Source organism: Suricata suricatta, chromosome 9, assembly GCF_006229205.1.
Source record: "Suricata suricatta isolate VVHF042 chromosome 9, meerkat_22Aug2017_6uvM2_HiC, whole genome shotgun sequence".
NCBI lineage: Eukaryota > Metazoa > Chordata > Mammalia > Carnivora > Herpestidae > Suricata > Suricata suricatta.
The window spans coordinates 71,491,839-71,505,511 of record NC_043708.1 but is presented as its reverse complement, the minus strand read 5'-3'; the positions used below and the strand labels follow the sequence as shown (position 1 = coordinate 71,505,511).

The following is a 13,673-nucleotide window of genomic DNA, read 5'->3' as shown; positions in this document are numbered from 1 at the left end:
CCTCAGAAAACCTCACTAAAAGACTTTTATTCAGAGAAAAGCCTCTAAAATACCAGGTGCCTTAGCCTACTCTCTGTAAACCATTACGTTCCCATGATATGCAACTCACCCGTGAATCTTTGCAGTACATTTCATACTGCTGAATCATCTGACGGCTAGCCAAACTGCCATGGTACACAATAGTGTTCATTTCTGTCCATGTATTGAATTCTCGCTCCCAGTTCGTAATTGTAGACAGTGGAGCAATGACTAGGAAAGGTCCATGAATGCCCACATTATATACTTCCTGCAAAAAGGCAATGGACTGGATCGTTTTGCCCAATCCCATCTCATCGGCCAGGATGCAGTTCTGCCTGAAGATTCACCATGGAAAAAGAAAAGCATGTCAAAAGATACCATCTTTTTAAAAGTACATAAAAAAAAGAGTAAAAAGAAACTGTTTCTACTGAAAATGAATAGACATAATCCCAGACCAAGCCTACATTGCATGGGCCCACTCATTTCTATACCTGTTATACCAATTAAAGAGCAGCCAGTTGACCCCTTCCAACTGATATTCCCGTAACTGGTTTCTGTTTTTATACTCATGTGATAATTCTAACTTCTTCCAGGCACTTGCCTGTGGACGATTCTATAAAAGAGAAAATTTCCATTAATGTGGTGAGGACATTAACAAAATTAGGTAAACTTACTAGGCAGTTCCAGTACCCAAAGTCAATTCAGAAACACAAATTAAAAACATCTTAAATATATTCAAATGCATGAGTTCGTAATAAAGTTTAAAAAACTAAAAAAAAAAGTAAAACCAAAGGAGAAAAAAATCCTCTGGTCACTTCTGGAGGATGCTAGAGAACTACTTCATTATTTTGAAAACTGGAAAATAAAGAAAATAAAGCATTTATCCTCCTCTCCGACACAATCTGTACCTCAGAGTGACCAAATAGTAGGTCAGTCCTTTCTTTTTATAGAAAATTCTGGCTAATAAATGAAGATGTGATACAATTAAAATATCATTCTGAAATCCTTAAAGAACAGTCTGAGGCAGCAGTCCCTGGGTGGCTCAGTGGTTTAAGCGTCCAACTTCGGCTCAGGTCATGACTACATGGTTTGTGAGTTTGAGCTCCATGTTGGGCTCTGTGCTGACACCTCCTTTACCTGGTGTCACCTGGACCCTACTTCAGATTCTGTCTCCCTCTCTCTCTTTGATCCTCCCCCACTCCCACTCTGTCTCTCTCTCTCAAAAATAGACATAAAAAAAATAGACCAAGGCAATGATCATAAATCGTTAATAATATTACAACAGACAACTTAATAGAACCACCTATTAAGTAGATTTAGTTATCTCCCTTCCCCATCTGATCGAGCTTCTAGAATAGTGATATCAAATGGAACTGTCTACACTGATAATGTTTTATATCTGCCACTAGGCACATATGCCTACTGACCATTTGAAATGTAAATAGTGGCTACTATATGAGCACAGTGCCAAAAAGTTCCAGTGGACAGCACTGGTCTGTCCCTAACCATTTATGTAAAATATAAGGGCCAGAGATACCAAGGGGAATGCAACTGGCCAACTTCAGACAATGGAAACCCCTAGAGAACAAACCACCTGATTTCTTCAAGATAAACTACAAAGAAGGGAGAGGAGGGGCACCTGGGTGGCTCAGTTGGTTAAGCATCCGACTTTGGCTCAGGTCATGATCTTGTGGTTTTTGGGTTTGGACCCCATGTCAGGATCTGTGCTGACAGCTAGCGCAGAGCCTGGAGCCTGTCTTCAGATTCTGTGTCTCCCTCTCTCTCTCTGCTCCTTCCCTGCTCGCACTGCCTCTCTCTCTCAAAAATAAATTTTAAAAAAATTCAAAGAAAGGAGAGGAGAAAGATGAGGAACTATAATTAAGAGAGACCTGAAGGGCACCTGGGTGGCTCAATCAGTTAAGCATCTGACTTCAACTTAGGTCATGATCTTAAGGTCCATGAGTTTGAGCCCCACATGGGGCTCTGTGCTGACAGCTCAGAGCCTGGAGCCTGCTTCTGATTCTGTGTCTCCCTCTCTCTCTGCCCCTCCCCTGCTTGTGCTTTGTCTCTCAAAAAATAAGTAAATATTTTTAAAAATTAATAAAAAAAGAAAAAGCTGAGACACATTAACTGACAGCAATATATAGACCTTTATTCTGAATCCAATTGAAACAATTTAACATTAAAAGACAATCAGGGAAATACATATGGTTGGTTATTTGATGATACTTAGAAATGGTTAAATTTTCTCAGGTGTAAAAATGGTATTATTTATCCTTTAGACATAAACACCAAAATATTTATAGATGAAATAAAGGAACCCTGGATTTGCTTTAAAATAATTTGGGAAATAGGAAAATGAGTAGACAGAGAATACATAAAAGATTAGCTATGTGTTGTTAAAAGCTGGGTGATGGGTACATCGTAACATTTCTTTAACTTTTGTATATGTTTGAAAATGTCCATAATAAAAAGCTAAAACAACATAAACTTTGATAAATAAAAACTTACATCATTGCCTATGTGGGCTTTACACTCTAAATGCAAATGTACTTACCACTCTTTTGAGTTCTGGGTGCCTTGACTGGATCCGTTTAAACTCTCGAATCTTGCCCTCATCAACATCCTCTTTCAGCTCCCACGTACTATCCTCGTAGGGCAGAGAACACCATTTCACCAGGTAGTAAATTACAGGCTAGGAAAGAAGAAGCTAAACCCTTAATAAACTGATTCTATGTTATCTGCTGTGATAAAGGATAAGAATTTGACTATAGAATCATATCACAAAAATAAATTTTTTAAGTTTAAAAAAAAGAATCAGATCACAAGGTGTTAATACTAAAAAGTACTAAAAAAAAATGGTGAAAACACCAACCACAGGCTCACCTGCTAAGGCATGTACTGTTCATGGCTTTGATAATTTCTGCAGCAAATTATCAGAATCTGTTCTAAAAGTCAAAGTTCTACCAGTAGTTGCTAGAACACTAAGCAGTGAAACATTTTGCTCACTAAGCAAATGCCAAAAATACATATTTTTTCCTGTATTATAATGATTTAGATTGAAATTAAGAGACCTCTGGCCCCATACTAGCATCCTGGCACCAAGTGGAAGCCAGGCCACTTTGTTCTCTCTTTTTTAATATATTTAATGTTTGTTTGTCTTTGAGAGAGAGGGTGTGAGCAAGGGAGGGGCAAGAGAGGGAAACACAGAATCCGAAGCTGGCTCCAGTTTCTGAGCTGTCAGCACAGAGCCGGACATGAGGCTCGAACTTATAAACCACGAGATCATGACCTGAGCCAAAGTCGGATGCTCAACCAACTGAGCCACCCAGGTGCTCAACCAGGCCACTTTTCTAAGTGAGCAACATATTAAAACCATAAGAGCAAAGCAGGGCTGAAATCCCTGGGCATCTGAACTTCTGTAGCTCTGAGTGCAGATGCTGTGTCAAAGAGCAGTCATATGGTGGTAAAGAGATTTCCTAGTGTGCTAGAAGAAAACGAGAAGAGGTACCAATGAGGACAGGTAAGAAGAGGAAAATGGAAGGGCAAATGCAGACGCTCCAAATACCAGCACTGGGCTCTATATGTAGGTTGTTCTACTGCAAAGGCTAGGTAGTGACCTAAGGTAAAATGACTCCTACTTTCACTCCTTGAGAGGATCTTTGCATGGACTGCATTTCCATTTCTGGCTTATATGAAACATGGATTAGATTTGGCCTAGTGCTGGGATGCCTGGGTGGCTCAGTCAGTTGAGCATCTGACTTTGGCGTCCAACTTCAGCTCAGGTCACAATCTCCTGGTACATGAGGCTGAGCCCCACTTTGGGCTCTGTACTGTTGGAGAAGAGCCTGCTTGGGATTCTCTCTCTCTCTCTCTCTGCCCCTATCCCATTCACATGCTGTTTCTCAGAGAAAAAAACCCAAAAAACTTCAGACTGGGCCTAGTGTAATCAACAGTAATCTCTATTATCAATCCACAGAATACTCCTCAAAACAGCAAGAAGTTTGAAGATATATAAAAGTACCTCAATAGAGTCACGGAACATGGAATCCCCGGAATTAATTTAGTTGCTCCTTTTCTCTATTACAGTGACTCAGGTCACTTTCTACATAAAGCCATTTGTCCAAGTCATACATTCCCAGCATCATAACTTACTTTTCCAAAGACTTTACTATTTATAATACTGATTTCCATTGTTAGGTAATGTAGAAAGGATGACAAATTAAACTTATTTTGGGAGGGAGGGAAACGGGTATACAGAATGTTGTTATAATACTGGCAGCAAAAGTTCTACTACCGAGGAACTAAAACATTTTCTTCTGTCTTGTCATTTCCAACAAAGTCCAAAGGGCCCAAAGACCAATTACTTCTGGAAGAATTAAGTATGTTGATAGAGAATACAAGATCTTCAAGGCTAAGAAGGTTGAGATTCTGAAAATGATGGGAAGAATTTAACAGCAACTAACTTGTCCTTTCTAATAACAGGTCCATTTCCCACTCATCTCCCACAAATGAACAAACAGTAACTCCCACTCCGACACCCCCAAAAAGAATATATGTTATCTGAGGATGCCTGTTAGGATATAAAGACATAGTGAACTGTAATAGGCCTTGGACATTTAATGTTCTGAGGGATTCTAAAGGCTTATAAAATAAACTTGGAATTTGACAGAGGGAAGACTGATTTTTAGGTCCTACAAGGGTGATGTATGGAAACATTGTCACTTAACTTGTGAGTGAGCCCAGCTCACCACCTGGCATTGACAATTTAACAAGGTTCTGTTGTTCTGTACTGGTCACTAGGTAAACAGTAACTATCAGATGTGATAAAAACTTCATGAAATGTGGCCGTACAAACCAAATCAACAACTGCTACTTAAAGTGAAAAGAAAACAGAAGTTCTAAGGGAATGGCGGTTCAGGGTCTACGTAAGTTTGAAATAAATTTAAGACAGAATGTTGAATTTACTAGTGACTTAAATCTTTATAACTCTTTTTTGGAAAATGAAAAAAGTAATTCATGAATCTATATCAGCAAGTGTTTTAGCACATGTAAAATCTGAGCTTTTTTTCATGTAATATATTTTTTGTAATTTATAGTTTGTCAAGTTGGTTTCCATATAACACCCAGTGCTCTTCCCCACAAGTCCCCCCCTCCATGACCATCACCTACTTTCCCCCTCTCTCCTCAGCCCTCAGTTTGTTTTTGGTATTTAAGAGTCTCTATGATTTGCCTCCCTCCCTCTCTCTCTTTTCCCCCCTTTCCCTTCCCATGGTCCTCTGTTAGGTTTCTCCTGTGCAAAAACATATGGTGTCTGTCCTTCTCCACCTGACTTATTTCGCTTAGCATGACACCCTCGAGGTCCACCCACTTTGCTATGAATGGCCAGATTTCACTCTTTCTCATTGCCATGTAACACTCCATTGTATATATATATACCACATCTTCTTGATCCATTCACCAGTTGATGGACATATAGGCTCTTTCCATGATTTGGCTATTGTTGAAAGTGCTGTTATGAACATTGGGGTACATGTGCTCCTAGGCATCAGCACTTCTGTTAACACTCCTTTAATGTTCTGATTCCCAATTAAGCTATGCCTGAGAATCCCCTGAAGAACCAACTTAAAAAGGCAGATCTCTGGGTCCCGAGCCAGATCTACTGAATCTGAATCAGTGGGAGGGGAATCCCACATTCTGTTTACAAGTATAGATTCAGGGACACTTGGGTGGCTTAATCGGTTGAGTGTTTGACTTCGGCTCAGGTCATATCTCATATCTCATAGTTCATGGGTTGGGGCACCACATTGGGCTCTCCGCTGTCAGTGTGGAGCCTGCTTCAGATTCTCTGTTCCCCTCTCTCTATGCCCCTTCCCCACTGCTCTTTCTTTCTCTCTCTCTCTCAAAAATAAACATTAAAAAAAGTACAGATTCAAATACAATAGATATTTAATGATAAATGAAAATGCATTTATTTGATGGTAAGTTCACTTCTCTGTGGTGCCTGGGTGACTCGGTTAAATGTCCAACTCTTGATTTTGGCTCAGGTGGTGATCTCATGGTTTCATGATATCGAGTCCCATGTCAAGCATGCACAGCCAACTTGTGGGATAGAGCCCTGCATCAGTCTCTACACTCCCAGTGTGAAGCCTGCTTGGGATTCTCTCCCTCTCCCTTTCTTTTCTTTTTTTTTTTCCCCCTCTCCCTTTCTTTCTGCCCTTCCCGTGCTCACACACACTCTCTCTTTCAAAATATATTAAAAAAAATATTAAAAAAATTAGTAATTCTCAACAACAACATGGAGAAAGCTGAGTCTGTACAGGTGTTTTTACCTTTATAAATATGAAGATTTGTGATGTTTCCCTATACCTCTTCCTTCTCTCACCCTCAACTGAATGTCAAGGGTCTCACATAAAATTTAAGAGAAAATGAGATCAAGGTGAATGAGTACTTGTTTTTATTTTTTTAATGTTTTATTTATTTTTGAGGGAGAGAGAGAAAGACAGCATGAGCAAGGGAGAGTCACAGAGAGAGGGAGACACAGAATCTGAAAACGGGCTCCAGACTCTGTGCTAGCTGTCAGCACAGAGCTGGAACCAGGGCTCAAACCCGAAAACCATGAGATCGTGACCTCAGCCGAAGTTGGATGCTTAGCCGGTGAGCTAGCCAGGCGCCCCTAGTGAGTACTTGTTAATATAGCTCTTGGTATTTTAAATATAGTTCTTAGATACTTGATTTTACGAAAAACTTTCCTTTTAGCCTCTCTCTCTACTCCCTTAGCTTCCCAATTTCATTCTAAAAAGCCCACAGAAAAATTCAAAAATGTCCCAGGGATTTTTTTAGCCATATTTGAAAAATAAAAGATGGGCAAGGACACCAGCAGAAATCTAAGATCCTTCATGTTCTTACACACCCCAACTTACCTCCCCATTGTCTTTGTCAATGCTGTGAGACTCATCCAATATCCTGTCCACCTCTACGTAGTCAGGATTGAAGGGCTCTTCGTCCTAGAGGAGTTATCAAACAAACAGTAAGACCGAAAAACCATTGTCCAGTAGACCCAACCTTCCACCCCACCTTTACCTGATGATCCTACCTCAAAAAAACTACAACAACAACAACACACTGCTTTTAAAAAGGAGTCTTCAGAAGGGAGGTCCCGACTTTAACACAGTATCAAATTCTAAAAAGGTACCTGAGCCTAAACCCATCCTCTTGTCTATTACCAGAGCAAGTCTCCTAGGAGAGGCCACTCTCTCCATATACTCTCCCTTCTCACCTTAAGAATCCCTATCTACTGGATGCTTCCCACAAACACACGGATGTTCTCTACAATATCACATCTTAAAGAGACCTCCTTACTCTTCACCCGCTTGTAACTACTTTTCTGCGCTGCTTCATAGCCTAATGTTCCCAACTGTTTTAAACACAAGGTATCTCCATGTCATCACCTACACTGTCTATCTTTTCCACTCTCCCGTCCACTTTCCTCACACAACTAAACTACTTACTCTTGTCAAGGTTATTAATGATCTCCAAATTACTAAATATAATGAAAGAGTTTTGTCCTCAGTTCACTTTAACTCTACAAAGCATTCCACAATTCCTAATTCTCTCCATTAAGTACTCTCTTCCCTGGGATTTGCTGATACACCATGGCATCATCAGTAGTCCCCCACTCTTATATTTGTTCTGGTTTTTGTTTTGGCGAATTCTCAATCACTTTGTTTCTTTTTCTTCTGAGTCACTGGCATCCAGTCTACACCATACCACCCTGAATGCACCCGATCTCATCTGATCTTGGAAGCTAAGCAGTGTCGGGCCTGGTTAGTACTTGGATGGTAGTGATGGCATCCAACTTTGGGTGGTATATGAAAATATATAGCCACAGCTCCAAAGAAAGGTCTCAAAGAAACTTGAAGGAAAAAAACTCTTCCTTCTTCAGACATTTGTCACCAGTGCTTTTTGTGACATATCTTTTGCCTAATTTTTCTCCGGTAACTCTGGCATACAATTCCTTCTCCTTCACCTGGACCTCTAAATTTGGGAGAATTCTTTAAAAAACAAACAAACAAATAAATAAATTTGGGGAAATTCTTTAAGCCTTGCATCTGGGCTTACATCCATTCTATTACAGAAAGAACTTTCTAGAAGAAAATACAGAAGTATGAGAATGTACAGAAATCCACCTCCTTGGGGACTTTAATCATCATTAAGGTTTTAATGGCTATTCATATGCTGATAAACTCAAAATTTTAATTGCAGCCTGAAAAATTCATATCTAAGTATCTTTCTGCTTAACCACAAGTGTGTTAAAGAATTTTAAAGTTTACATAGTCTAAATTGATTTTCCCCAAATAGGCTGCTTCTAAAATCTTCCATAATTCAATAAATGATCCCACTTCAACCCATTTGCTCAGACCACAAACCTGCCATCACACAAAAGCCCCGTTAATTCTAATCCATCCATTTTCTCCACTGTGAAACCACACTATTCTAAGCCATGATTTTTGCTAGAAAACTTCAGCTGCTTCTGTACTGCTCACCACTCTTTCATGCTTACTCTTCTTCAATCCATTCTCCAAAGTCTAAGGGAACATTGGTGGGCACCCGGATGGCTCAGTCAGTTAAGCATTCGACTTCAGCTCAGGTCATGATCCCCTGGTTCGTAAGTTCAAGCCCCACATCAGGCTCTAGGCTGACAGCTCAGAGCCTGGAGCCTGCATCAGAATCTGTGTCTCCCCCACCCCTGCTTGTGCCCTATCTTTGTCTCTCTCAAAAATAAACAAACATTTAAAAAATTAAAGACAAATAAATAAAAGTGAACATTGGATTATGTCTTTGACCTACCTTGAATGATTTAATCACTTCCCTTTGTACTAAGAATAAAAATAAAACTAAAACCCAACTGCTTAGAAGGTCTGTAAGCACCTGCTTGCCTAAATTTCTGATCTCATTTTGGGCCATTCATTCTCTCTTGTTCATCAATTCCACTGCCTTTTCAGTTCCTCAGCCTATCTCAGGGCTTTCATGTACGCTGTTTCCAATGCCAGTGATACTATTTACTGGGTTCATGTCCTTACTCCTATTCATAATTCAATTCTCAGAGAAGTCTTCCCTAATTATCCAAAGTAGGCGTTTTTCCACCAGTGATGTCTCCTGTGCTCTTTCTTTTTTGGCACTTATCATGATTTGAACTATTTTTTACTACCTGTCTTTCCCAATTAGACAGGAGGTGGATGAGAACACAAACCACGTCTCGTTTGTTCTTCATTCAGACCAGCACATAATAAATGACAAATAATGACCGATTTGGTTAAATAGCCTACCTATATATGGAGATTTAATTTGAATATGAGTTCATAGAGATTGGTTCAACAATCACATATTGTACATTAACCAGCTGGAGTGGGATTCCCATCTCATTGTACATTTCACAAATTAGGCATTAAAAGAACAAAGATGAAGGGATATCTGGGTGGCTCAGTTGGTCAAGTATCTGACTCTTGATTTTGGCTGAGGTCATGATCTCATAGTTTGTGAGTTTGAACCCTGCATCGGGCTCTGTGTGGACAGTGCAGAGTATGATTCTCTGTCACTCTCTCTGAGCCTCCCCTGCTCACTCTCTCTCTCAAAATAAAAAAATAAACATTAGAGGTGCCTGATTGGCTCAGTCGGTTGAGCATCCGGCTTCGGCTCAGGTCAGGATCTCACGGTTTGTGGGTTCGAGCCCGTGTCATGCTGTGTGCTGACATCTAGTACATAGCCTGGAGCCTGTCTTCAGATTCTGTGTCTCCCTCTCTCGCTGACCCTCCCCTGTTCATGCTGTCTCTCTCTCCCTCTCCCTCTCCCTCAAAAATAAATAAAACTTAAAAACAATAATAAAATAAACATTTAAAAAAGATGAAAAAAAAACCAAGAATTATTTTCATATAAAAGAAATTATAAAACCTACATGGTCCTACTTGCCCTCTCCAGGTGATGTGAGAAATAACTCATTTATTGACAAACCTGGTGGTATAAAGTTAGCTTTATCAGATGTATTCAGGCAAAACTTTATTTGCTGAAGCTCTGCATTATTCCTTCCCTCAATCTTTCCTACTGGACCCTTTCCCCTTTAGCTCTACGAAGCTTTTGAAAAGGAATCGGTCTTCTCAAGGCACTTAGTACTATATACATAATAAAGATGAAAAATCCCAGTTTGGCAAAGGGATGTGTACACAAAACTTTCAAAGTAAAGTGAGAGTTAAAATGTGACTCAACAGACCCTTATGAATGCTCCAGTGTTTAACCAGTAGTAAGAATGACTATGGGAAATTAAAGCTCCTTTATCACAATTTCTTGATATACTGGATTAGAAATTATAGAAAATAAATGTTCTCTCTTAATGATATATTTGCTTATGCCTACAGATACCCTTGGCTGCCACAGACTGACAGGAGGAGAAGAATGCCTCAAGTAGACCAGAGGTCAGTTTATCATCCATCTTGAAAATACTCCGTGGATATTGAGCAAGTCAATATTAAAATATCCTACTAACTTACAAAAAGACCGTATTTAGACCTGGTAAACAAAGCATGAGGCTATAAAATAAGGAAAGTCCAATGACCAAAATAAAGACATCATATCCACATATCCAAAGCAACTATAAATCTTGAAGAGTCAGTCATGACCAGTAACTCTAGTCATTTATGCTTCTTTGGAATAAATGATAGGCAATACCTATTCCTAATTACCTCATGGAAGAAGTGTCTCATCTGAGCCATTTTGGTTTTAAAGCGCTTTAGTTTTTGGTGGATCCTCTTATCCTTCTCCAGCTGAGAGATGGTAGCCCATTCACAGTGCAGATAGGAGCTGAAGGGGATGGAAATAGCCAGTCATGGCGTGAGAAGGGAGAGGGGGTAGGCTAGGTCTGGGGATTAGCCAGAAGGAGGCACAATGAATACGACATGTTTAAGTGAGAGACAGTCTTTTAGGTTAGGGATTCTTAAACTTCATTTGGCACACAAATACCTGGTCTGGGACAGGCTTGAAAGTACACATTTCTAACAAGAACCCAAAAACGGCTAATTCTGTTGGTCCATGGACCATAGTCTAAAAAACAAGGCCTTAATGTCAGACGAAGGCATAGGGATTACAAAGGATTTTATCAGGAATCACCTTTATCCTACCTTCCTACCAGAAATAGCAAGAATCATGACAGTTCACAAATTTCTCTCTGAATAGACATTTTCCTCAATGAAAATAATCTAGACTAGGAGACTATAAAAAGGGGACATATTCCCACCCAGGAAAGACTATTTAGGAGAACTTTTTACAACCCTGTGGAGATCAGGGTGAAAAGCTTTTTGCAGGGATCACATACTAGTTCTTGTACTTGACAAAGAATTCTTCTGCTTCGGTATACTGTCCAGAAGGAAGCTGAGAAGAGAAACATTATAGTTACTAATACTTCATTTGTCAAAGAAAGAACCTTTAATTTCCACTACTGCTGGTAGAGCTTCATACCAATGCCCCCAAAGGCACACTACTGAGTGAGGGGTTAAAGAACTAATCTAGTACTTCAGTAGAAGAGGTCTCATAGTTGGAAAAAATAAGTCTTCAGCCATTTTAAACAGATAAGCAAACTAGGAGGCAAGAAGACAATTCTTATTTTCCAGCTAATTTCCCTGCACCATATTTCATAATGACACTGCAGTAATAGATCCTGACATCCAAAGGTGCTCATTAAATAAAGTCGGTGATAGTAGCATTTCGAGCGGACATTAAAGGTTAAGGCCTCACCTCCTTCTTGACAATCCGCATGGAAAGCACTTTGTCTACTATGGCCGCATCTTCTTCACTAGGGTTCTCCTGTAGCAAAAGACGCAGTCAGTCACTGCAGACCGTTCAATGAGAGGCAGGACATCCTCTCATATTGCCTAAGTTCTCAGCTTACCACAAAGAACTGCATGGAAGGCAAAGTCTCGCCATCTGGTTCCTGCACTGGTTCGGGGAGGATAGGCTCAGTTTTTATTGGACCAGTTACATCCACTTCTTCCTCTTCTTCATCATCTGTGATCTTTATATCCAGGTCCTCTGTGTATTTTTTTCGCTTAACTTGGCGGTTAGAACGTCTCTTCTGTAGAGGCAAGAATGGTTAAAATAACTGTGTAGGTCTCTCAAAGAGAAAAGCTTTAAAACTATTTGCCTTTAGTCATATACCTAGATTTTACTCTAAAATCCCTATGAAAAATAAAACCAAAAGATAAAGTGTTTATTTGTCAACATATGTAATATCAAATCTCATAATTTATTTTATGTACCAAACTCCTATTAATTTGCTGGAAAAAAAAGTTTAATCAAAGAACCAGAATCTACCTGAAAGTAACCTGGGTACCACTGGCAAGAAGCTCTAATAAACTGCAATAGGACTCAACCTGAAGGGTTTAACATACTTTCCACACGAAGCAAACATGAAGTGCAAAGGTGCAAGAATGTTTTGTCTCTTTTAGTTCTAAGGTTTTTTTGTCTTAATAAGTAGAATCATACCATATGATTATGATATTGTTCTGCTACTTACTTTTCTGTTAATATTTCTTAAAGATGTTTTCTGTATCAATACATTTTAGATTTACCTTATTCTTTCAAATGGTTGATCAAAACATTTTTTAATTAAGTAATACTTTATAGTCATGATAAAAAGCTCGGAAGGATGGAGATAAAAATTACTATTTTTCAAGCATGATTATACCCCTGAAAAACCCCGAAAAATTAAATGAACTATCAGACATGTAACTACTGAAATTGAGCAAATTTCCCTGGCATAACACCAACTTTATTTTTTTTTTTACCAACTTTAAAAGTCAGTATCATTCTTATATAAACTGAGGCATAAAATATATGGAAGATTTTATATATGAAAGCAAAAAGATTAATTATAGAAAGAATTAAATTTACTAAGAAATATATAAAATCTATCTGAAAACAACTTTAAAACACTCCAGGAGGACTTAAGAAAGACTTGAATAAATAGTAAAATACATTGTTCTGGAATAAGACTCAATTCTAATTACATAAATTTGACAAAACAAAATTAATTAAAACTAGATAAGCTAATCCCAAAATTAAAAGAAAGAAAAGACATCTAAGAATAATCAGAAAATCTAGGAAAAGTAAGCGTGGCCTTACCAGATTTAAAGACAATATAGAGCTATACTAATTAACAAAGGTCAATACCTCTACGAGATAAATAGGTCAATGAAATAATGTCCAAATACAGACTAAAATACTTCTGTGGATTTAGAACATGATAAAAATAGCACTTCTGATGAGTGAGGAAAAAGTAGATTATTCTATAAATGGGCGTGGAAACAAATGTCTAGCTATCTAGAGGGTGAAAGAAACGAAATCACATAAAAATAAAAGATTTAAGAAATCTTAAAAGTCTTATAAAGAAAAGACATAACATTTCTTTATCTTTCTTTCTTCCTTCCTTTCTCTCTTTCATATTCAAGGTCCACCTCCCCAACGACGCAACATGGGACTTGAATTCACAACCCTGAGATCAAGACCTGAGCTTAAGATCAAGAGTCAGACGCTTAAATGACTGAACCACCTAGACACCCCAGAAAAGATGTAACATTTCTGAAAGAAAGTGAGAAAGATTTTTTTTT

The 13,673-nt window shown here is 38.7% G+C and overlaps 1 protein-coding gene across 6 annotated transcripts in view; it reads right to left on the bottom strand.

Annotated features, from left to right (window-relative positions):
• Window positions 1-13,673, bottom strand: part of CHD8 (chromodomain helicase DNA binding protein 8) — a 61,094-nt gene that overhangs the window by 18,228 nt on the left and 29,193 nt on the right. For all 6 annotated transcript variants that reach the window (XM_029951531.1, XM_029951528.1, XM_029951530.1 and 3 more), the window contains exons 6-13: window positions 11,957-12,139; window positions 11,803-11,871; window positions 11,384-11,439; window positions 10,755-10,872; window positions 6,942-7,025; window positions 2,576-2,713; window positions 510-631; window positions 110-353 (exon numbers count right to left, since the gene is read on the bottom strand). In XM_029951531.1, coding sequence (XP_029807391.1) covers window positions 110-353; window positions 510-631; window positions 2,576-2,713; window positions 6,942-7,025; window positions 10,755-10,872; window positions 11,384-11,439; window positions 11,803-11,871; window positions 11,957-12,139 — 1,014 coding nt within the window. The remainder of the gene's footprint in view (window positions 1-109; window positions 354-509; window positions 632-2,575; window positions 2,714-6,941; window positions 7,026-10,754; window positions 10,873-11,383; window positions 11,440-11,802; window positions 11,872-11,956; window positions 12,140-13,673) is intronic.